Here is a 26,798-nt window from a genome sequence, read left to right on the forward strand (position 1 = left end):
CTTTTCCGCTGTTACCGCGCCACATATGTCGGAGTATTTGAGGCGCAGAACAGAGTTGACTGTGATGACAGGGTTCGAGTCCGGTGAGGAACGATTCCAGAAAACGAGTAAGACAAAAACAATAAATAAATAAATAAATAAAACAAACAAGTAAATAACAGGGTGAGAATGTGGTAAAATCTGAAAACGTGGTAAAAATCAGGCTGCCGTTTTGAAAACACTTTTGGTTGGGTTTAGAATAGTGTTTGGGTGGGGGGATCAGTAGGTCGGTCGGTCAGTTAGTCAGTCAGTGAGTCGACAGCAGCCTCTGGTGGATTTATACGAGAACAGCAGGCATGAATGGCACTCTCGAGAGAAATTTGAGATCTCAAAAATTGTACACAGCAGCCTCTGGTGGATTTGCAAAAACAAAAACTGTAAAAAAAAAAAAAAAAAAAAAGCTCCTGGGATGTATTTGGTGCTCTCCAGAAATGTATATAAGGGTACATAATCAGAATGAGGCTGGATTGAACATTCTTTAATATGCAATTAATGAATCGTTTTAAAGTTCTGCACAATATATTTTTTTCTTTTGCTCATTTGTGTCTTTTGCCCTTCATTATAAACCATTTTAGGAGTAACCTAGGAGTGAATGTGCATACATAAACATAATTTCATCAAGAATGCACCAAGCCTTTTGAGCTATATATGTAAGATTGATGTGTTTTTTATCACTGTCATCTTTAAGCTGATCTGCTGTATAGAAAAATAGGTTTATTTTCTTCTACGCACCAATTTAACCTCTCTCACAGCATATTAGCATGAACACCACACACACACACACACACACACACACACACACACACACACACACACACACACACACACACACACACACACATGGGAGAATGAGCAGGTGTGGGTATGCGGTTTATGTTTCCCCTTTAGCACAGAAGCATTATTTATAGTCAACCACAGCATTTTCTCCATTGCGGCCCCTCACAAAGCTTCAGGGGCCTGACGGAGAGATTTATTTGCAGTTACACAGCGATATTAATTGAATTTTGGTATGGACACTTCAGCGCCATGACCCAAAATTGGGTTAAATGTTTAAATGCGAGTAATTAATAACTGCGGCCAAAAGTGTCAATGGCTAGATTGAGTTTTATTAAGGCGTATGACTGTCCAACGGAATGTTAAAGGAGTAGTTCGGCCACCAATCAAAGATCTATCATCATTTATTAACCCTCGCACATGAAATCCTTCTTAAAGCATGCAATAAATATTTTTTTTCAGAAGTAAAGCCACATATTAACTTGAATATGAAAAATGTGTCCACACCATTATATTTCTCATGGCTAGGCTCACACAGAATCTGCACGCGCAGACATCTGCATTTCTTTAGCCCATCATTGAGTTTAAGTATTTACTTATTGAAATGTGTCAATTAATATATTTTTATTCAGTTTTTATATTATTTCAGTTGAATTATTGAATAAAATGCAAATGTTTATATCAATTTATCTAAAAAACAGTTTAGATAAATATAGTAATATTTGCTGTCTTTTAGTACATATATTAAATAAAAGACCAGCTTTGTTTACCTAATCTAATTGGATTTGCATTGTAAACCTTAAATACAAGTTAAAAAGTTAGTATATTTTATTTTAAGTGTCATAAGTTGTTTCTATATCCTCATAAATCTGCAGATTATTATTATTATAATTTTTTTTATTATTATTATTATTATAATTATTTTATTTATTACTTTTTTATTGTTTGTATTATTATTATTATTATTATTATTATTATATTTTATTGCTGTTATTATTTTTATTGTTGTTGTTATTATTATTATTATTTTATTTTACTATTATTATTATTATTCATTTTCATTGTTAATATAATTATTTCTATTATTATTTTATAATAATAATAATAATAATATTATCATTAATATTTTAGTTTTATTATTATTATTAAAATTATTGTTAATATTTACATTATTATTATTATTATTATTATTATTGTTATTGTTATTATCATTATTATTATTATTATTAAACTGTTATCATTATTATTATTATTATTATTATTATTATTATTATATTGTTATTATTATTATTATTATTATTATTATTGTTATTATTATAATATTTTATTGCTATTATTATTTTTATTATTTTTTTAAATATTTTACTATTATTATCATTATTATTTATTTTAATTTTTTTGTTAATATTATTATTTCTATTATTATTTTATATTATTATTATTATTATTATTATTAATAATATTTTAGTATTATTATTTTAGTATTATTTATTTATCTATTATTTTTATGTTTTATTTATACATTGTAATTGTCAGGGAGAAACCACAGATTCAATATGCAGGTGAAGATTTATTTTAACTTCAAAAATCAAAAATGCCTCAGACAGAGGATCAAAAATATAAAAGAAAAAGCACTGAATAAAAAGGGTAATTCAGGCAGCAGTAACTAGTACTGGACTGTAGTTCAATTGAATGTCCACAAGGTGGCGGACTCGTGGAGGTGGTGAGTATCCAGGCTTAGTGGGCGGAGCAGCCGGAAGACGAGCAGCTGCAGGTGGCCGGATGTCGGCAGGCGATGGAGTCCGAGCGCCCCAAGCAATGACACCGAAGATAGCCTGACAGGGCAGAAGAGAGATGAGCAGAGAGGGCGAACGAAAACCGAAACTAATCTCTATGGAGCCAGATAGATAACGTTACACAAGACAAGACAGGATAAACGCGGGTCTAGAGCGAGTGAACTCGCGAAACACACAAGACGGTCTGACAAAGACAAGGAGGCAAGCGGGAATTAAATAGAGGAGAAGATCAAGGAGCTACAGGTGACAATAATTGTTTAATAAGTGAATAACAAGGAGGTGGGGAAAAGGAAACGCTGACGGAAGAGCACATGGCGAACTGTCAAAACAAAGAGCATGTGCTCCGTGACGAAACATGAAGGCGACACGCAAGAAAACAAAATCACAAACAGGTAGGTCTAACACACTCCTCACATTACCCCCCCCCCCAGAAGCGCCTCACGGCGCCTCTAGAGGGGGCTCACCTCGTCGCCGACGAAATTCCCCGATCAGCGACTGGTCCAGAATATCCCGAGCCGGAATCCAAGACCTCTTCTCCGCACCATAGCCCTCCCAGTCCACCAGATACTGAAAGCCCCGGCCCCGGCGTCTCACATCAAGAAGCCTCCTCACCGTATAGACCGGAACGCCATCTACTAGACGAGGAGGAGGAGGGGCCGGGGAATGACCAATAGGATTAAGTTGGGACCGGAACACAGGCTTGACCCTGGATACATGAAAAACAGGGTGAACCCGACCAAGAGTGCACGGAAGCTTGAGCTGTACTGTCACCGGACTCAAGACCTTAGTGATCTGATATGGCCCTATGAACCTGGGTGCCAGCTTGCGAGAAGGCACCCGGAGAGGTAGGTCCTTAGTAGATAGCCAAACCTTTTGACCACAAACAAAAGGCGGAGCAGGGGTCCGGTGACGGTCAGCCGCCGCTTTGGTCCGTCTGGAAGCCTGGGCCAAGGCCTCCTTAGCCCTCTTCCAGGTGCGGCGACACCGACGAACGAAGGCAAAGGCAGACGGGACCGCGGCATCGGGCTCCTGAGCAGGAAATAAAGGGGGTTGATAACCAACAGAGCAATGGAAAGGGGACATACCTGTTGAAGCAACTGGCAAGGAATTGTGGGCGTATTCGACCCAAGATAGTTGCTGACTCCAGGTACCCGGATTCTGTGACACCAAGCAGCGGAGAGTTCTTTCAAGATCCTGGTTGGCTCGCTCAGTCTGCCCATTGGTCTGGGGGTGAAAACCTGAAGACAGACTCGTAGAGGCCCCGATCTGTCTGCAGAACTCTTTCCAAAACCGAGAGACAAATTGAGGCCCTCTGTCAGAGACCACATCCATAGGAAGGCCATGTATCCGAAAGACCTGGTCAATCACAACCTGAGCAGTCTCTTTGGCGGATGGAAGTTTGGGTAAGGGGATAAAATGGGCAGCCTTAGAGAAGCGGTCCACCACCGTCAACACAACGGTGTTACCTCTCGATGGGGGTAAGCCAGAGACAAAATCAAGGGCAATGTGTGACCAGGGGCGAGAGGGAATGGGGAGGGGTTGTAACAGACCAATGGGCGGCTGATTAGAAGTCTTATTCTGGGCACATACTGCACAAGCCAACACAAACTGCTTGGTATCTTGGGCCATAGACGGCCACCAAAATCGCTGTTGAATGGTAGCCAGCGACCTCCGGATTCCTGGGTGACAGGCTACTCTGGATTCATGACCCCACTGGAGGACTTCCGGTCTTAGCCGAATTGGCACAAACAGGCGACCCCCCGGACACCCTTCCGGTGTTTCCCCTCCTTGACCGGCCTCTCTCACCCGCCGCTCGACGTCCCAAGAGAGAGACCCCACCACCACTCCTCTCGGGAGGATGGCTACTGGGGTAGCATTCTCTCCAGGGACGTCGAATAGCCGGGAGAGAGCATCAGGTTTGATGTTCTTGGATCCCGGCCGGTACGAGAGGGAAAAGGTAAATCGACCAAAGAAGAGTGCCCAGCGAGCCTGACGGGAATTCAATCTTTTGGCTGAACGGATATATTCTAAATTTTTATGATCCGTCCAGACCAAGAATGGGTGTGCTGCTCCTTCCAACCAGTGGCGCCACTCCCCCAGGGCCAGCCTGACAGCCAGCAACTCTCTGTTACCTATGTCATAGTTTCGTTCGGCTGGGCTCAGGCGGTGGGAGAAGAAGGCACAAGGATGCACCTTCCCATCCCTAAGGGACCGCTGAGAAAGGACCGCGCCTACCCCCACTTCAGAAGCATCCACCTCAACAATAAACTGCCGTTCAGGATCTGGAAGAGAAAGAACAGGAGCAGTGATGAAACGGGACTTTATAACATCAAAGGCCTCCTGAGCTCGACTGTTCCATATGAACGGTACCTTAGGAGAGGTGAGAGCTGTTAAGGGTGCAGCGACCGAGCTGAAGTTCCGGATGAATCGCCTATAGAAGTTGGCGAACCCCAAGAACCGCTGCAGAGCCTTTCTAGAGTTGGGGATTGGCCACTCGGCCACGGCCCTTACCTTAGCAGGATCAGCCTTGATTCCCTCCGTCGAGACAATATGCCCCAGGAACGAAACAGACTTAGTGTGGAACACGCACTTCTCCGCCTTGACATAAAGCTGGTTCTCCAGCAGCCGCTGCAGCACCTGTCGAACATGCTGAGTGTGTACCTGCTTGGAAGGGGAAAAGATGAGGATATCATCAAGGTACACAAAGACAAATCTATTCACCATGTCTCTCAGCACGTCATTGACCAGGGCCTGGAAGACAGCCGGGGCATTAGTGAGCCCGAATGGTAGGACCCGGTATTCGAAGTGTCCCGTGGGTGTGTTAAATGCGGTCTTCCACTCATCCCCCTCACGTATCCGAACCAAGTGATAGGCGTTGCGGAGGTCTAGCTTAGTAAAGACCTTGGCTCCCTGCAATAACTCAAAGGCAGAAGACATCAAAGGCAGAGTGTACCTGTTCTTAACAGTGATGTCATTAAGACCTCTGTAGTCAATGCAAGGACGCAGAGAGCCATCCTTCTTTTTAACAAAGAAGAACCCAGCCCCAGCCGGGGAGGAAGAGGGACGGATGAGGTCGGCTTTTAAAGACTCTTGAATGTACCTGTCCATGGCCTCTCTTTCCGGACGTGAAAGGGAATACAACCGACCCCTGGGCGGAGAAGAGCCTGGGAGGAGCTCGATGGCACAATCATATGGTCGGTGGGGAGGTAAGGAAGTAGCACGGGACTTGCTGAAGACCTGACGCAGATCGTGATATTCCGACGGGACTCCGGAGAGATCTACCGCTTCGACCTGCAACACATGAGAAACAGAACCAGAACACGGGGCAGGACCAAGACACAAAGCAAGACAAGACGGACTCCAAGATAACACAGAACTAGTTGACCAATCAACATGAGGATTGTGTTTGGTTAGCCACGGGTGCCCCAATACTACAGGAGCACTCGGGGAGTCAAATAAATATAAACTAATATCCTCACGGTGATTGCCAGAAATAATTAAACTTACAGAAGGAGTGGAATGGGTGATGGAGGTGATGGTAAGACCATTGAGGGAGCGGACAGTGATAGGAGAGGAAAGAGGGATAGCCGGAATGCCCCAGGACTCAGCGGTGGTGCTGTCTAAAAAATTGCCCTCGGCTCCGGAGTCGATCAGGGCAGAGCACGAATGGACGACATCTCCGAATTGTAGAGAGGCTGGCAGTGAGGTACGGTATGTGGGGGTGTCAGAGCAAGGGATAGTGCCCACCAGAATCCCCCGTACTACTGGTGAGCGGGGGCTTTTAACGGACACCGGACAGCCTGATGACCCGGTTTCCCACAGTACAGGCACAAGCCCCTAGCCAACCGATGTCGTTTCTCCTGTGTGGTTAGCCGCAGATGCCCCAACTGCATCGGCTCCTGATCCGGAATGGGAGGAGGGGTGTGGAGCAAGTTTGAAAAGCCCTCCTCAGCCCTCCAGGAGGAACGGGTCGCTCGCCGATGTTGGCGGCGGCGGAGGCGGCCCTCAACACGGAGAGCAAGGTCAACCAGGGCGTCGAAGTCATGAGGGAGGTCATGAGTGGCGATTTCGTCCTGAATCTCATCATCCAGACCGTCCCGGAACCTCGCTCGGAGAGCTGCTTCGTTCCAAGCGCAGACCGCTGCTAGGGTCCTGAATTGAACAGAGTAGTCAGTCACTGAACGCCCGTTCTGGCTTAGCTGGGCCAAAAGAGAAGCTGCCTCATCCCCGTGAGCTGACCGATCGAACAGCTTGGTCATCTCATTACGAAAGTCATCAAAAGTGGCACAAAAGGCAGCACGTGCATCCCACACAGCGGTGGCCCAGTCTCGGGCCCTGCCCTTAAGAAGTGTAATCACAAATGCCACTCTGGACTCCTCAGTGGCGTAACGGCGTGGCTGGAGAGCGAAGACCAGTGAACACTGAGACAAGAAAGATCGGCAGGAGTTGGGGTCCCCGTCATATTGTGGTGGACAATTAGCGTGCGGCTCATGATCAGGGTGGAGAGGGAAGGCTGCCTGCCTACCGGCTCTGAGGTTTAGCTGTAGATCCTGGACTAGATCATTGAGTTCCGCAACACGAGCCGTCAGAAACTCAACCTCTTGTGAAGTGGCAGTTAATTGAGTAGCCTGTTGTCCTAGGAGAATGCCCTGCTGGGTCACTGCATTTCTCACTTGATCTGCACCTGCTGAATCCATAACTGGTCAGACCGTTCTGTCAGGGAGAAACCACAGATTCAATATGCAGGTGAAGATTTATTTTAACTTCAAAAATCAAAAATGCCTCAGACAGAGGATCAAAAATATAAAAGAAAAAGCACTGAATAAAAAGGGTAATTCAGGCAGCAGTAACTAGTACTGGACTGTAGTTCAATTGAATGTCCACAAGGTGGCGGACTCGTGGAGGTGGTGAGTATCCAGGCTTAGTGGGCGGAGCAGCCGGAAGACGAGCAGCTGCAGGTGGCCGGATGTCGGCAGGCGATGGAGTCCGAGCGCCCCAAGCAATGACACCGAAGATAGCCTGACAGGGCAGAAGAGAGATGAGCAGAGAGGGCGAACGAAAACCGAAACTAATCTCTATGGAGCCAGATAGATAACGTTACACAAGACAAGACAGGATAAACGCGGGTCTAGAGCGAGTGAACTCGCGAAACACACAAGACGGTCTGACAAAGACAAGGAGGCAAGCGGGAATTAAATAGAGGAGAAGATCAAGGAGCTACAGGTGACAATAATTGTTTAATAAGTGAATAACAAGGAGGTGGGGAAAAGGAAACGCTGACGGAAGAGCACATGGCGAACTGTCAAAACAAAGAGCATGTGCTCCGTGACGAAACATGAAGGCGACACGCAAGAAAACAAAATCACAAACAGGTAGGTCTAACACACTCCTCACAGTAATACACATTGCAAAAATATACAAAAAAGACAACATAAACATGTAACAATAACCAAATACACTGAAGAGTATTTTGAGCGGAAAAAAAAAAAACCTGAAACTAGTGCAATCTTACATAAAGAAAATACAGGTCTACAATGTGCTGACCAGAACTAGTATCCATTACCAAGCTGGGAGTAGGGAAAGAGGGTTAAAACTTAACAAACTCCAGTCTTTAGTGTAACATTATCCTTCAGAAATCCTTCTGTTGCTCACAGAATATTTCAATTTATAAAAAACAGTTGTGCTGCTTTATATTGTCATTAATTGTTTTCCAGAATCAGGATTAATACAAACACTTTAGTTTTAATGAAGAGCCTTATAGTGTTTCAGTATAGTTTTCCCACAAATAAGTCACGATTCTTACAATAAAATCTTTGTTTTTATTGTTTACAATTTCACACACTCTGCATGGTGGCTCAGTACTTAGCACTGTCCCCTCACAGCAAGAAGGTCACTAGTTTGAGTCCTGGCTGGGTCAGTTGGCATTTCTATGTAAAGTTTGGATGTTCTCCCCGTGTTGGTGTGGGTTTCCTCTGGGTGCTCCGGTTTTCCCCACAGTCACATTAGGTGAATTGAATAAACTAAATTGACCATAGTGTATGTGTGTGAGCGCGAGAGTTTATGGGTGTTTCCCAGTACTGGGTTTTGTCTGGAAGGGCATCTGCTGTGTAAAACATATGCTGGATAAGTTGGCGGTTCATTCCGCTGTGGCGACCCTTGATGAATAAAGGGACTAAGCCGAAAGAAAGTGAATGAATTTCAATGAATGATTTTTGACAACATCAACAGGCTGTAATGCATTCATTCAGTGACCACAGGGTTCTATTGCTCTTACTATGTGAATAAATAATATTTAGCATATGTGTAATTATCACAATCAGTCTGGGCTCAGCCTCAACCTAATCTGGTTGTTTTCAGACTTTTCTCTTTTTCCGTCCAAAACATTTTATGGAGTTTTTTTTTATCCTTTGCCTGATCACTGAGGGATTTAAGGCCATAAAGGGGACCAATTATGCAAAAATCACTTTTTTAAGGGGTTCAAACCATAGACTGTAAAAGATATGGATGTAGTATCCGTTATGTCAGCCATAAAACGCAAATAAAGCTACAAGTAGGTGTAAAGCCACATAAAACAAAACAAGAATAGTATGTATATGCCGAGTTCAGCAGCTAATCAGCTGGAATTAGGTGACGTGACATGACGGTGACCAGCGAGACCTAGCTGTCCCAGAAGTGGCCACGCCCTTAATTATGCTTACCTAATTTAACCTAATAAAAAATAACGAATGAGTTATAAAATAACTCACCCCCCTCACAGTTGTCATGATGAGTAATATTAGATATATACACCAAAATCATCTTTTTACAGCTGTAAAATTGGCCAATTTAGCATTGCAGTCAGTGTACATCTGGAGTTCCTGGAGCCAGCCCCCAGAGGCCAGTCGATGAATTGCAGTTTCAGTTACTTCCGTATTGGCTTCACCAGGGAGAGCGGGATGTTGCCGCTTGGTTTAAACAGTTGCATGGGAACAGTCTGTGAATATAGCTAGCTTCTAATAATGAAACTATTTATTCTAATTTTTAATCCCATAGATAAAAACATTCTGCAGAAACATTTTGATTGACATTCTCTCTTTGTACGTGTCATCAAAAGGGAAAAACTCCGCCCAGTAGTGACCATCTCTAACTCATTAGCATAGGATGTTAATCTTGTTTTTGAATCTGCCACTATGCTGACACACAGGCATTTGTAGCTCCGCACTCTTTTGTAAAGAGCACAATCTCATTTGAATTTAAAGCGACAGTCACCAAAATGCCACAATTTGCATCAAAGGCTGTTTCAAAGACTTATAAAACATTATTTGTGTGGTATTCCGAGCTTAAACTTCATAAACACACTCTAGGCTTATATATAGGTATAAAAGGTCCCCTTTAATGCATGACTTCCAGTTGAATAGTGCATTTGGACTATGTTAATGGTGCAGCTGGGTCTCTTTTAAGTCTCTTTTATTTCACTATATGGAAACCCCAACTAAACATCGTCTTTTGTGATCCACAAAGAATTAAATGACAAAAGCTAAAAATAAAATAACATGTAGACTTCCTTTAAGACTTAAAATGGCAATTTTGTTAGTTTCGCAATTCTTTTTGTCCATTAGCAGTGTTTTTATTGTTACTCACATTGCTTTATGATAGTCTCCATCTGCAGGAATTATTGCTGGTATCAGCACCCGGCTGGTATGTGTGATTTTTCAGCATCATTTCTTGTGTGTGTGTGTGTGTGTGAAAGCCCAAAGCACCATCAGTTTCTCTCTAGTTAGAACAGCTGAGAATGGAGAAAATGCACAAAACATGCATCACACATCAGCACCATATGTTCTGTTAGTCATTTATAAATGCGCACAAACCCACGCTTTCTAAACACCTGTAAACATACAGACCCCCATCAGAGGGACCCTCATCAGAGCCCCACTGAATTATGGGGGAAAAACAGAGTCAGCTTAGACTCAACTGAACAAACAAGACTTTATGTTTCCAGATGGGCTTTTGGTTTTAGTGTCTCGAAGCTGCCTTAATTGTTAGATGTTCAGTTTTTATAGCACATTATTATTTTAGTAAAAGTTTCTTCCTGCTTTTTTGGACATTTATATGTAGTTTTTTTAACTCGGTGTGTTAGAGATGTTTTCATCCACTCTGGGGTGATTTTTGAGGATTAATTTAGCCACGGCTTTCACTGTGTTTCAGCAAAAAGAATGACAAATCTATTTTGACACATATTTTAGGACAATGCTTTGTAATTTTTCAAAAACTCAATTCACCTTATTCCTCGCCGACGAGCGGGCGCAGACATTTGAATTTGTTTGGCTCGAGACTTCCGGTATCGTTCACTTCCATTCATTTTTAGACATTAAAAACTGCTCGTTTCGCTGTTTGATGTTGCAAACTGATATTTCCTTATTATATTAATCTACTTGGTCTGTATAGTCATGCAAACGCTTGTTGTAGAGCAAGTAGTTTGACCGTTTTCTGTCGTTTAATATTCCTAGTCATTTCTCCCATAGGCGACTGAATCGGAAGTTCTAAAACAATCGCAAAAAAACAGGCCCACTTCCGCATTTTAGAATAAGGTCAATACACTCTGGGAAATGAATACTGTTTCATTATGTTAGTGGTTGTTATTGCCCCATTGACTATTATAACCAGGTTTTCGATTGCATAGCCATGACACCATTTAATCATGCATTCTTATTCTCTTATTCTCTGCACTGAAAAAAATGATGTCTGCAAAACTGTTGCAAACGTTTTATTTGTGTTAAAGGGCCATGAAACCCCCTCGTTTCAGCAGGGTGTTTTCACACCTCTACTTTTTAAAAAGTCAGAAAAGTAGGCGTGTCCAGCTCTGTTTAGGGGGGAGTGTCGGAGGAACTAAAGTGGGAGGGTGTGGGAGTGTCTATTTGGGCACGTGCGAGTTTCAGAGTCAAAATTCACACACACAGGAGAAAGTGATGGTGTTTAACCTACATGGACATCTGTAGTCGAATTATTTGCCAAATTATTAAATGTTGGACTTTAACTGCAGTTTGGCTCTTTCATTCAGGGAATTCATTCATGTCCCTCGCGACAAACGAGATATTTGATTCAAGGAACTGCTCTAAGCGTGTATTTTTCATGCAATGTTTGACACCGCACGGCGATTGAGAGAAAAAAACCCTCCGCATTTCCCGGAAACTTAGATGCACATGACAGGTAGCGTCAGAAAGCCGCGTGTGTTATTCCGGTCACAAAATGCGGTAAAAACCCTACACGAGATTAAAGTTTGGTTGTGGTGCTAACATGTTTACACTCGGTGCAATAGTTAACTTAGTTCAATATGAACAAACTGAATAAACAGAGCACTGGACGCTCACTTACCAAATCTGTAGAGACAGGACATACACCAGCAACTAGAGCCGCGTCTTTATGAAGAGAAGACTACAAGCGAATCCGGATCTCAGCGTTTGCAGATGAGAACAGCTCTCAGGTAAACAATAATCCTCCTTAGACACGTAAGTTATTGTTGTCGAGCGTCGCGTACACTGTCGCGTGCACTGTTAAACACTCCAGATGAGCTCTCACAGAGAGAAAATGAAAACAAAACTTAACGGCAGCAAACTATAAAAGCAACACTTCACGCTTGTTTTGCCAACACAGCGTGTCGTCTCTGTCATGTAAATACGGTGAAACTAATGAATATTAATGAAGTTGCACAATAGAGCGCGCTGATTGGTTTGAACCAAGCTTTACTCATGCATTAATGCATCACACTGTAAGACGTAATAAGACACACTCTGGCACAGACGCCCAGTCTGCACGCTGGAATACACGCTATTATGTCATGACCGTGACGCAGCTTCAAAAATTAGTTTTAAACCGGAAGTACGAATTTGCTTGAAATAACGCAAAAACAACCAATTTACACTTTTTAGTGAAATAAAGGTGTCCTAATAGTGTTTTTAGCAGTGTGGGACACATATATGACTGTCAACAGCTCAAAAAATGTGTTTTGGTGTTTCGTGACCCTTTAATGTAACTGTACTCTCTTTTGCTCTGCGTTGTGTAGTGAATGACGAGAGGACACCATTTTCAGTCTGCACAGAGAATGTTTTTGTGATTTAGACAGATCGGGAGCTTCAGCTTATAGCATTACACACTCCTTAGTTCAAGGTAAAGATGGAAAAGGGAAGGCGAACGATAGATGGAGGAAACAAGCGAGAGGCGCCGCGATAGGACGCAAAGACAGGAAGGGGAAAGAGAAAACTAGCTCTCACAATTCCAAAAACCAGCATATGAACTGTGACAATCCACATATTGCATCGTCAAAATAAAAATCATAAATGCATACCTGCACAGAGAATATTATTGTGATTTAGACAGATCGGCAGCTTCAGCTCATAGCATTAAATACACACTGTCAACAAAAATAACATTCTATAATATAACAAATTGTTTTTACATCCGTAAAAACAACAACTAATCCAAATTAAACTTAAATTTGTATTTGTGTGTATGTTAATTATCACTAGTGCCAAGTTCAATATCGAACAGCTAGAGCATACCTCCTTAGTTCAAGGTAAAGGTGGAAAAGACCGCTCAAGCAATAGTGCAACAGGTATGGCTGCTTGGACTATACCACCTTGAAGTTAACCCAAAGGGGGAGAAGAGGTGAAACCACTGTCGCTTTGCAGATTCTTTTTACATTTATATTGTGAACACAAAACAATTTTAAATAAACAGTAAGTAAACAGGAGGAAATTATAGGGAAATCAATATGCCTGAAATAATCCTGTTAAATTTACATTAAATGTAACATTACATTTAAACAAGCTAATTAAATTTTGTATAATTCAACTTTATTTGTTTGTTTAAATTCAGCCTAAAAAATGTTTACAGCCACTTAACGTAAAAATGAGTAAATCCAAGGAATCATCTCTGAATAATTTATTTCAGTGTGTTGGGAAGAGGTAAAATATGTCATTTTTACTGTTGATCATCAGTTGCAGTGCAAAAAAAAAATACTTACTGACTTTAATATTGATTTTTATTGAATATACACTACCTGACAAAAGTCTTGTCGCCTATCCAAGTTTTAAGAACAGCAAATAGTTAATTATAGTAGAAATAGTAAACTTCTAGTTGATAATTGAATTAGAAGTGGCTCATATGAAAGGCAAAGGCCTCTAGATTAGGCTTATTTTGCCAAAATAAAATAAGATCAGACCTTGATTTTTAATTATTTAATTAGGACAGCAAGGTCTGACTTTGCTTAGACAAAAGTCTTGTCACGTAACAGAAATAATGTACAGTATGGAATATAAAGTCATGCTGCAGTGGAGAAAAAATGAATATTGTGTCTGACTCCCATGAGCTTGGAGGACTCAGGGGCGTAGATTTAGGGTGGACGGAGGCACCAATATCCACCCACCATTGAAAATGTCCCCACCCGTAATTTAATCCACTTTTTTAAAAACCGCGCTGTCAACATTAATCTAGACACGCAGAAAGGCTTCAATCCTTTGGTTCAATCAGGTTCTCTCCTTGAGTCTTCCCGCCCCCAAAACACATATGGACATTTTGATTGGGTGCCTTTCCCTGCTCTCATGTGAGTAGCTGTGGCTGCGTTCAGATAAGCAGCGCCAAATGCAGTGGATTGTTTTTTTACTGGTGCAAGAATAAGGTGTGTTGGGTGACACACACACACATTCACACGCGCACACACACACACACACCCATCCACACACACACACACAAGTAAGCATGGCAGCAGCAAAAAAAAGAAAAAAAAAAACAGAACATAGAGAGCTTTTTTTTCAGCGAAGGTGTCAGGGCTCTGCCACTCTCGTCTTGTTAATTCTTGTTTTGGTGGCAGAGTCCGGACACTAGCTCTGTCTTGTCCTGTTTCTGTCATTGTGTGTGTGTCTCTGTATGAGCGCAATTTGTAAACGCACCTGGACCGTGTGCGTTCCTGCTTGATGCGGGAGGTCTGTGCGTTTTTGCAATTGCGTGTTTTCATTCATGGTGTACTCGTGTCTCGTGTTCAGTCTTCTGTTGGTGTTGTGTTTAGCACGTGGTGCATGTTTACATTGTAGTACATTGTACATTGCATGTAGTTGTAGCTCTCCCTGTCATCTGTAGAAAGACATCGACTGATTGATTGACAGCTGATATTAACCAATCTGTTCGCATTCAGTGCTAGAGCAGTGGACCAATCAGAAAGAGCTTGAAGGCGGAGCAAGCATTGCGCACTTTGTTTACTGAAGCAAGTTGACATGACAACTGTTTTAAACTATGTATGAGCGCTGCGTTTGGCATCTCAGGTGCTAAGATGCGTTCTGCGAGAATGTCTCCTAAATCTGCGTGTGTGGAGAACATTTTGCAGTGAAAACCAGTCGCACGGCACCAATTTTATGCAGTCGCACAAATGCTCCCAAATATATGTTGAGGTCGCATAGATAAAATTTTGGGTGAAACGGTCGCAATCTCGAGCCCTGACAAGGGTTAATTAACTCAAATGTCAGGAACTAGAGTAAAGCTGTTGTCTTTACTGTAATGTCAGTCCAACATGTAGTGTATTTCTGAGAATAAATGCTGTTTGTTAAAACCCCAAATGCGTCCCCTGCAGATCCAGTCAGATATCTGTGTTCCTTATAACCGTAAGAGTTTCGTTTTGTTTAATGTGGGCTCGTCTATCAGCTTCAGGAGTTGTTATTTTGTTTGTGTTAGTCCTGTATATCAATTTCAGTGTGTTTGTATACATGTGTAAGTCTCTCAGACTAACAGAGACCACATTTCTTTACATAATAGCAGGCTTGATGCAAAGACATGAAACACTCACTGCATAAAAGTGGTTATTACATGCGCACGCTGGATTTTAGTATGCATGCTTGCAATGTGTTGATCAAGCATTTACTTTGCATATGTTCAGGGTCAGTGTTATTGCTTCAATTGAGCAAGGATGCATGAAAGTGATTGAAAGTGACAGTAGAGACATTTTTAATTTTGCTCAAGCGATGCTGTTTTTTTTTAACTTTCTATTTACCTAAGGGTGCTTTCACATCTGTGGTTCTGTTCATTTGTTCCGGACCAAGGGCAATAAAAGATACATTGTAGCATTTTCTGCCGTCTTTGGGTCATTTTCACATCACACTGATTGCTTTAGTCTGAACCATTTGAAAAGAACCAAAATGCAGTCATGTGACCAAATCCATATCACTCATTGGGCAGATGTTGTTAAACGTATTTCCTAAACTGCTTTTCAATTAGTCAGAATTCACGTGTGGGAAATGCCAATGGAACTCTCGCAAGTAAACAAACCGGCAAACACATAGTGTCGATTTTGACTATGAAGCTACGACTGATTGTATCCCTGCTCATAGTATACTATATAGGTTATGTACATCACTTTAGACAAATAATACACTTCGAGAATGAAGTTCAGCTGTGGCTGGAAAACAATGTTTTAAAGCATTACAAACGGCGAAGGTGCATCCTTAGTCACTTCAGGAGAAGGCGTGTATTAATTTAGCTAAACTGCGACATAGTCATCTTCCGAAAATATTACAACGATCTATCAGGTAATGTTTTCATCTCTCTATGTTGGTAAAGCGCTGTCAACAAATATTTTTCCTCCACATCCCATAATGCACAGCGCATCGGCCTACGACAGTTGGATTAGTCCAAAAGGTGCAGTACTTTTTGTGGTTGGGTCTGTTTTAGTACGGATCTTATTCTCACCACAAACGAACCGCTCCAGGGTTCGTTTGAAAGCGTACAGAGACCACCTCTTCAAGGAGGTTTTGGTATGCTTTTTTGGTCCACTTTTGGTGTGCACACGAGTGTGATTGCTACATTCACACCTGCCCAATTGAACCGCACCAAGAGGGAAAACGAACTCTAGTGCGATTCAACCGAACTAAACAAGGCAGGTGTGAAAACCCCCTTAGAATCCTGCGGTTTATTGTAAATTGTCAGAAAAATGCAGGATTTCTGCTCTGCATCACATAAATTAGTTACATTTTAAAAATATTATAAAATAAAAGTACTACTATTTATTAGGGGCAAAGCTGCGAAGGCACCTATTGTTTCCATTAGCGTCCTTATTATTATCATTATTCCGCTTCCTCTTCTTCTGCCGAATTTGAATGGGAGCTCATATAACCGTATGGAGGAAAGATGTATAATTTGGCACAAGGATAGAGGGCAGTGTTAACATGAACCAGAGCAAACCTCTGTAACACGAACTCTCTAGCGCCACCCTCCGCATTTCTCAGTTACTTAGATGCACTCGGTAGGTAGTGTCAGAAAGCCATGTGTGTATAGACTATCCTGTCACAAAATGCGGTGAAAATCCTACAACAACGGTAATAGTTTGATTGCGGTGTTTACACTTTTACATTCAGAGAGCAGCATTTACAGCAGATCTTTTAGTCCATAATATTGCAGTGACATTAACATAATGTAAACTTTAGTAACTAAATCATTTTGACTAAGGTCTGTCTTTAAACACTGCAAGAGTACTGCTGACGATACGAACTAACTTTGCCATCTAAATAAACAAACAAAGACCACTGATCGCTCACTTAATAATCTGTAGAGACTGAACAATCAACACCAACTGGAGCTGCGCCTTTATTAAAAGAAGACGAGCAGCAAAATGGATTTTACAATTTCTAGATGCGAAATCTCTCGAGTAAAAAAGTTCCGTACAAAGGTAATTCTGCCGCGTGTCGCGTGTCGCGTGCGCTGATCCACACGTGAGTCCAGCAGCGCTCTCATAGAGAGAAAATGAAAACAAAACCTTCACTGCAGCACATTATAAAAGCAACACTGACGACACATGTCTCAGAACAATTCTTCTTCTTCCACTTGTTTTGGCAACACAACATGGCGTGTCTCTGTTTACATGTTTACATTCAGAGAGCAGCAATTACAGCAGATCTTTCAGTCCATAATATTGTAGTGATATTAACGCACTGTAAACTTCAGTAATTTAATAATTTTAACTAAGGTATGTCTTTAAACACTGCAAGAGTACTGCTGACGATACGAAGTAACTTTGCCATCTGAATAAACAAACAACGACCACTGATCGCTCATTTACCAAATCTGTAGAGACTGAACAATCAACACCAACTGGAGCTGCGTCTTTTTTAAAAGGAGACGAGCTGCAAATCTGGATTTCAACATTTCCAGATGCGAAAAATGTAAAAAATGTTCTGTACAAATGTATTTCTGCCGAGTGTCTTGTGCACTGTAATCTACAATCTCCGAACAATTCTTCTTCTTCAACACAACACAATGCGTGTCTCTGCCATCTGATCACTGTCTTCGAAGCTATCATGCATATTAATGAAGTTGCACCACACACACAATAGAGCGTGCTGATTGGTTTGAGCCAAGATTTTGTCATGAATGAATGCAGCACACTCAGAAACGTCACAATGTGCTCCCTGATACAGACATCCACTCTCCACGCTGGAATACATGCAAGGATCTGATCGCTGTGAAGCAGCTTCAAACAATCATTTCAAACCAATTTTCACTTGTTTTTTGTGAAATATATGTGTCCTTATAATGTTATTAGCAGCGTGGGACACATATATGACTTTCAACATTATATATTGCTTAAAAAATGACAGGAGGGCTAATTATTTTGAGTTCAACTGTACATGTTTTTGTATCTTTTAGACAAGAAGAAGGAGAAAAGGCCAAGGGGAGCAGAGCAGGTGCGCGGCAGGAGGAACGCCATCAGATTAAGTCGAGAGTATACGGTGGAGACACTCGTGGTCGCAGATGCAAACATGGTGCAGTATCATGGAGCTGAGGCCGCTCAACGCTTTCTGCTCACCGTCATGAACATGGTGAGTCCTGGGAAACCTCCAGAAGTAACCAATAACTGATTTTGTACATCTTAAAATATTACAAATAGCGCTATTAGGGGAATCAGCGGAATGAACCGCCAACTATTCCTGCATCTGTTTTTAAGCATCGGATGCTCTTCCTGTCGCATTCAAGTACTGGGAAGCTAGAATAAACTGTCAATCATAATAGATGTTCTTATTACGTGTATTGACTGTATTCTTCAATGCGTAGGTGCTCTCGTTTTTGCAAATAATTTAGGACTTTCAATTCAGCTATCTATGGGAGAAATGATAAGGAATAATGAACGGTCAAACTACTTGCTCAACAAACTAGTGTGTGCATGACTATACATAAAAAGTAGAATAATATAATATGAAAAGATCAGTTTGCAACATCAATCAGCAGAGCGGAAGTCTCCAACCAAAAAGAATTAAATGGCTGTGTCCGCTTGTACATGAAGAATAAGGTCATTATTGTGACCTTATTAGCTAACTGAAATGCAGTATGTGTGAGCCTAGATAAGACGTTTGTAGTATGACCAGATCAGTAATTTGAGGTGGACTTTTACCTGTGATTTAGTTTGTTTTAGTATACTGAATTAAAACTGTGAATGTGAGTACATAATAACACTGTGTACAATATCCCTTAGTAAATTAGTGTCTGCCCCATAAGAAATCTACTCAGATTAAATTAAATTAAATTAAATTAAATTAAATTAAATTAAATTAAATTAAATTAAATTAAATTAAATTAAATAAATTAAATTAAATTAAATTAAATTAAATTAAATTAAATTAAATTAAATTAAATTAAATTAAATTAAATTTTGGTTTATTTTACTTTATTTTATTTTAGATGATCATCTTGACTATGATTTTACTCATAGGGCTACAGAATACTGTAGAGTTTCTTATTATATATATACTGCGACATGTAACTAAGTAGGAGTGGCTAACTCAAATGCAGTATGTGTGAGACTAAGACAGATGCTTGTAGTAAGATCAGTTCATTAATCTGAGGTGATATTATTTGTGATTTAGATGATGTTTGTTTTGGATTAGGGACTTGAAACTGCGAATGTGAGTACATAATAACTCCATGTACAATATAATTCCATATGTTAATGTCCCATGAGAATCAATTTAATTTAATTTAATTTAATTTAATTTAATTTAATTTAATTTAATTTAATTTAATTTAATTTAATTTAATTTAATTATTCAGAAATACCAACTGACCAAGCCAAGGCTCAAACCAGCGACCTGTGAGGCGAACGTTCTACCCACTGCACCACCGTGCAACCCTTTTGATTTAATTTAATTTAATTTAATTTAATTTAATTTAATTTAATTTAATTTAATTTAATTTAATTTAATTTAATTTAATTTAATTTAATTTGTCTTTGCTTTACTTGTCTTTACTTGTCTTTACTTTACGTTATTTTATTTTATCTAAATGTCGCAATAGAGTTTCTTTTATATGTATACTGCGACATGTAAATGAGTAGGAGTGGCTAACTCAAATGCAGTATGTGTGAGGCTAAGAAAGACACTTGTAGTAAGATCAGGTGATTACTCTGAAGTGAATTTTATTTGTGATTTAGTAAAGAATAACTCCATGTACAATATCCCTCAGTATGTCTGCTCCATGGGGATTTTGCTTAAGGGCTGCTGTTACAAAAATAAAAATTAATGATTTGTGTTTTGTTTGTTTAATGTAGGAAGTAGATTTTATTTTCTAGAAATCTTTTTTTTTATTTATCTAGGAATTATTTTATTTATATATATATATATATATATTATTTGAATAAAATTAAAAAGTATTCAAGTTTATTTTTTACAACCTTTTTAGTTGATTTTCTGAAACAACGACTTATTTACTCACTGAGGAATTCTGGCATTATGGATGCGATTTTCCTAAACAACTGACCACAGAGTTAAGGGATCAGAAAAATATCAATCTGTAAACATTTTTAAAAGAGGTAATAAAAATAAACGTGCGTTATAGATGTGATGGAAAAAGTTAGTGAGTTTGCAGTATACAACTGCAAACAAATTCTGTGAATTAAACTGCACAACCCCCAAAAATAATCCTAATCAAAAAGATAAGAGTCAGCTCACTATAGAACAAACATGACTGATTTTATTTTATTTTATTTGACATTTTTTGTATTTATGAGGAAAAAGCTCCTGTATGGATGTGACATTTGTGAAATTGCCACTTGTGTGACTTTGGTAAATCAAATATAATAGTGTAAATAAAACATTAACTGAGACATTTTTGAGTATTTTTAAAGTACTGTAAAATACTTGCCTACTCAAAAAACGCAGAAACGGTTTCCGTATTTTGGTGAAAACTTAATTTGTTTCACGGCAAGGTTGACTTTTGCATGAAATTGCTCAACTATATTGTGAAGTAAATCATTCCAGTGATATACAATTACTCATACAGTGAAATAAAAATTTGGCCATACCACCCCCACCCCTAATTACTAACCATAAACCATGTTCTTTTTATTATAATCTGATTTAGTCTTAAAGTATTAATCAGATGACAGAGGTAGTTTTGTTTAGGTTGATCATTTAAAGACATGCAGTATCAAGAATAACACAGGGTTAAAACAGGGTTCGTCCAAAACTGTGACTCAGAAAATGTGCTATTTTGGGTTCCAAATGAGCTTCGATGGCGTCATGCTTTTGGCAGCCAATAATAAATAAACCCATTGTGCTTGTAATAAATGTTTATTCGTGCTGCATGTGAACCCATGTTTGATTCAGTGTGCTTGTATTTTTTTACTCTGCTTTCGTGATTTTTGTCAGGCAACCTGTCCATATTGGCGTTCGTCTAAATTGGCGACAGATAAATTAGCAAAATAGCATTAATTTTGTCAACAGTTGGGTCAGGCATATTACAGTTTGCAGTATTTTTATGTTGATTAATGGTTTAGATTAGTTTTATTATCGTAATTTCCATGTTTTATTTAAATGTTTAGGTTTTTTATAATCATTTTTGTCTGCCGTTTAATTAGTTGTTGTTATTTTTACAAATATGTTTAAATAATTTTGTCAATTTTTATTTGACTTTCTTTCAGAAATTAGAAATCCGTCCTTAGCTACTAGCCTGAAATAGTTTATTTTTATTTTTTTGGATTGTTTTTTTTAATATTTAATTCGATTTTTTTATTTTATTTAATATCTTAATGGTTTTTATACTACAATATTGAGTTGAAACAACTTGCGATAGACTGGAAACACAGGGTCATGCGTTAAGTTTCGCAGGTCACTACGGTGCAAAATCGCATCACTTGACTGCGTGAGACCAATCGAGGATCAAAACATAACCTCTCTTGACAGAAATTTAAAACATGGAGCAATCGCTTGCTTTTTTTAATGTCTAATAATCTTGTTTAATCCTGCCTCTTTTCGCAGCGCCGTATGACAGAATTTCGCACACACAAACTCTAGTGTGACTACAGCTTTAATTTCAGTCCAATGTAATTAGTTGCTTACTCTTATTGAAAAGGAGAAAATTTGTTCGCTTATAGTGTGCCCTTTAACTTTACAAGTTGTTTCAACTCAGTATTGTAGTATAAAAAAAACTCTGTATCCGTGTCTCATTCCGGAGTCTGCCACTGTCCACGGTTCCGCATACGCTTGTCCCTCCTCCCTTGTCCCCCGACAGTCTGCACTAACATTGCATCCAAGCCTGAGCATGCTTAAACCATTGTTGATGCAACAGTTTAGTTTAACAGAAGAGAAGCTCAGCTCAGCTCAGATTTCTTTATGCCGAATTCAGACTGCATGATTTTCAAAGTAGTCGTGTCTCAGATGTTTTCACACTGCATGACTATCTGGGCTAACGTTTCGTCGCTGCTTTGTTTACACTGCAAGATGGTTCGGCGACAGGGACATTCACATTGCATGACTTTACTATAGGGAGAATCGCCGACAACTTCGTCCAAACTACGTCTCACAGCCAAAAACACGTAGTATATCTTTTGTTATTAACTACATAATGAGAAAGAAGCCTTTAATGGGGTTGAACATGTACATGTTTGCTCACTTGGGTTTAAAGAATTAGCCATTTCTCCTCAACGTTGATAATAAACTAATTTCTTTCTGTATGAAACATCAAACAGACACGGTTGCTCCTGAGTCCTGTCAAACCTCCACTAGTTTTTCCTCCATTTCGTGGGTCCAAATAAACCGAAAAAGAGCGCTTTTAACTTCTCCCCCAGCCTCCCGCTGGCCTGCAGCAGGTATACACACACGCACACGCAAGTGAAAGCTGCTCTCTCATTGGCTGTAGGCGATCGCTGATGTTATTTTCAGTCAAAACTCAATTCACACGGCATGATTTGAATCGCCGACAGCTCCAGATATTCAGCACGCCATATATCTCACAGGCATCGGCGACTCATCGGCGATTCTCTCAGATCGCGTCTTTGATCGTTCATATTGTGTGATTGTCACTCACGTGCACGAGCAGCGATTTGACTGTGATTTCAGGCATTTGTCGGCGACTTCTCAAAACCTGTCGGCGAGCCAAAATCGGGGCTAAAATCACGCAGTCTGAACTAGGCATTAGTTATATCGTTTTAGTCGTTTGATATGCAGTGACACACAGTCAGAAGCTCATAAACAATCATGAAGTCCTCGTGCTGCATTAGGAGGTTTCCTGAAGGTGCAGCTGTGCAGTGAAGTGTTTGCGTCTTTAATGATCTACAACAGCTTGCATTCATTGAACAGCAAGAATGACTGCTAAAGCCAAATGAAGCAGTCCCTTAAATGTCACGTCTAGTCTTCAGTTTCAGGCTCAGCCGCACTTACCATTCACACTACAAGTGTACCACACCAAAGCCCAAGTGAACCACACTCTGGCACTCCTGGCCAGGACCGGCCAACTGAACCACGCCTGAGCCTGATTCAGAGCACTCACACTTCTCAAACAAACCAGGAAACGTTTGGCGAATTCAGAGTTCCACATGAGGTTAATGGCTTACTGGCTGACCTTTTTACCTCCGTGTGAAGGACTTTCCCGCCGCAACTAGTTTGTCCAGTTAGCTCGTCGTGTACGTCGGCGGACTTGAGATGCAGAGAGGAGCTGACCATGACGACGACCGGGTTCAAGTCTGGGGAGGAGCGGTTCCAGAAATCAGGTGAAACAAAAACAGAATCCAAAAAATAAAGTGAACAAGTTCATAACCGGGTGAGAATGTGGTCAAATCCGAAAACATGCAAAAAATCAGACGAGGGCTTTTCTTTTTCTGGACAGCTTTTGTAAATTGTTGGCTGGGTTAAGGGAAGTAAGCAGATGGGCGGGTCAATCGGTAAAATTGGTTGGGTTTGGGGAAGGAGGACAGTGGGTCAGTCGATTGGCCGGTCGGCCAGTCAATCAATCAATCAGTTAGACAGACGGTCGTTCAACAGCGGCCTCTGGTGGGTTTTCGCGAGAACAGCACGGGTGCGAACGGCACTCGCGAGAGGCATTTGAGATACGAAATAGCGCACACAGCGGCCTCTCGTGGATTCCCGAAAACAAAAAATGCAAAAATACGTACCTCCCGGGACAAATTTCGTGGTCTCCAGAAATTTCCACCGGACTACGTTTACAGAATGAGCCTGGGTTGTAAAATAAGAATTAAGATTAAAAAAATCTTCTGACCAATCAACTACCTTCAAGTATCTGACATGCCCCGCCCCGCCCCTTTTTAAGATGCTTTAAATTTGATGCACTTTAGCTCAACCACTCTCAATGGTAGAATGGTGAAACAACAATACACTATTGGCTGTTTTTAATAAGAGGAGGGGCTACACTATGTCCCACCCTCATTTCATGTTTTCAGTTGAGATAACATGAAACACTGAATAAGAATGCATGTTTCAAAGCACTTCAGGGGACCTTTAAGCACAAAAGAAGATGTCTGGAGGAATACTGAAAACTTGTAACCATTGACTTCTATAGGATATTTTCAACTTTCTTCAAAATATTTTCTTTTGTTTTCTCTGAAGGTGAAGGTGAGAGTATTTTACAGTGTAACTATTATACTTCATGTTACATATTTGTTTATAATTGTTTATGCCATATATTTTACAAAAATGGATATAAAAGGTCAAAAAAAGACGACAGAGTGACAGAAAGCAGTTTGGTGTGTGCGTAACATTTGCTCATCTGATTGCAGCTGTGCAGTGTGTGTGAGAGAGAGACAGTCTTGTGTCGGCAATGCACACACCACAGTCAGAATTGTACAGGCTATTTTAAGTTAATGTGCTTTTGAATGAGTTTGCCTTATAATAGTATCACATTAAGAAATACTTTATTTTCCAGCTTGGATGCCTAATTAGACAACCTTGACTGCTTAACAACCATGTTTTTCCATAATGTTTGGAATGTTGACATGTTTGTGAGTGAAAATGACATATTGCATGAATAAAAATGTTGGACGAGACTTGATTTGATCCATCTGTGATTGACTGGACCAGAAATGACTGTTTCAAAATGGAGCCAGATCGATGGAGAGGTCGGAAAAGTTCAAAATGAAAAAGATTTATGATTTCAGAGGTGGAAAAATTGTAATCTGAACTGAATCATCGTTGAACTAAGCCTAAGGGAAAAAATAGCAATCTGTGCTACTGATGAACTTTACGCTGATGAAGCTTCAATCCTCAATACTTTTTTGTAAAGCTGCTTTGACATGTTCAGCATTGTATAAAGCACTGTAGACATAACAGGGGCTTGAGTTGACTAATTTATTTATATAGATCATATTCAATTCACATGTTTCAGATTTGCCTCAAATTGTAGCACGTGTTCGCGTATGTTTCCTCCAGGTGCTCCGCTTTCCCCCATAGTCCAAACACATGCGCTATAAGTGAATTGGGTAAACTAAATTGGTTGCGGTGTGTGTGTGAACGCGAGAGTGTACGGGTGTTTGCCAGTACTGGGTTGTGGCTGTAAGGGCATTCGCTGTGTAAAACATATGCCGGAATAATTATGGGTTCATTTCGATGTGGCGACCCCTGATACAAAGGAAAGGAAAATAAATGAATGAACGTATATGTAAATACACTCACCGGCCACTTTATTAGGTACACCTTGCTAGTATCGGGTTGTACCCCCTTTTGCCTTCAGAACTGCTTTAATTCTTTGTGGCATAGACTCAACAAGGTGCTGGAAATATTCTGTAGAGATTGTGGTCTATATTGACATTATGGCATCACTCAGTTGCTGCAGATTTGTCGGCTGCACATCCATGATGCAAATCTCTCGTTCCACCACATCTCAAAGGTGCTCTATTGGATTGAGCTTTGGTGACTGTGGAGGCCATTTGAGTACAGTGAACTCATTGTCATGTTCAAGAAACCAGTCTGACGTGATTCACGCTTTATGACATGGTGCATTATCTTGCTGGAAGTAGCCATCAGAAGATGGATATACTGTGGTCATAAAGAGATGGACATGGTCAGCAACAATACTCAGGTAGGCTGTGGTGTTGACAGGATGCTCAGTTGGTACTAATGGGCCCAAAGTGTGCCAAGAAAATATCCCTCACACCATTACACCACCACCACCAGTCTGAACTGTTGATACAAGGCAGGATGGGTCCATGCTTTCATGATGTTGATGCCAAATTTTGACACTACCATCCGAATGTTGCAGCAGAAATCAAGACTCATCAGACCAGGCAACATTTCTCCAATATTTTATTGTCGAATTTTGGTGAGTCTGTGCGAATTGTAGCCTCAGTTTCTTAGCTGACAAAAGTGGCACCCGGTGTAGTCTTCTGCTGCTTAAGCCCATCCATTTCTCTGCCACTTTAAAATCTATTAAAATAATTAGCAACCTTTAACTTACCCGACATCAATTTTCCATCCACCATTAGGCTAATTGTAGAGCAATTATTTTTAGACTTTTTTAGATGCCCTAAATCATTTAATAATCTCCATAATTTTTGCGAATCTTGCTTAGTTTCTTTTATCTAAAAAATCTAAAATTCTTTTATACTTTTTTTTACCTCATCTTTTACTTCATTTCTTTTCTTTTTAAATTGTTCATAATAAAATAAATTGTTACTATCTTTTTTAAACATTTTAAAACTATCATTACGCTCCTTAATTGCTTTTAAAATACTAGCCTTCATCCAAGGTTCAGTCCTTTGCTTAATTCTTATTTTTTTAAAAAGTGCTACTTTATCCAAAACTTTTAAAAAAGTTTGTCTTTAACCTTGCCCAAGCCCTATCTACATCATCACACTGCAAGACCTGAGACCAGTCAACCTTGCTAAGTTCAGTCATTAAAAACTGTGGACTATATTTCTTGTGAGATCTTAGTTTCACTGTGTTATGGTGTTTT

At 40.2% G+C, this 26,798-nt stretch overlaps 1 protein-coding gene across 3 annotated transcripts in view; it reads left to right on the top strand.

Moving 5' to 3' along the window:
• Positions 1-26,798, top strand: part of adamts17 (ADAM metallopeptidase with thrombospondin type 1 motif, 17) — a 328,430-nt gene that overhangs the window by 42,676 nt on the left and 258,956 nt on the right. For all 3 annotated transcript variants that reach the window (XR_015495085.1, XM_087260202.1, XM_087260203.1), the window contains exon 4: positions 18,273-18,445. Coding sequence is in view for 2 of the 3 variants with exons in the window: in XM_087260202.1 (XP_087116328.1) it covers positions 18,273-18,445 (173 nt within the window). In the remaining variant the exon portion in view is untranslated. The remainder of the gene's footprint in view (positions 1-18,272; positions 18,446-26,798) is intronic.

The sequence above is a fragment of the Danio rerio genome, chromosome 7 (assembly GCF_052040795.2).
Source record: "Danio rerio strain M-AB ecotype USA chromosome 7, GRCz13ab, whole genome shotgun sequence".
NCBI lineage: Eukaryota > Metazoa > Chordata > Actinopteri > Cypriniformes > Danionidae > Danio > Danio rerio.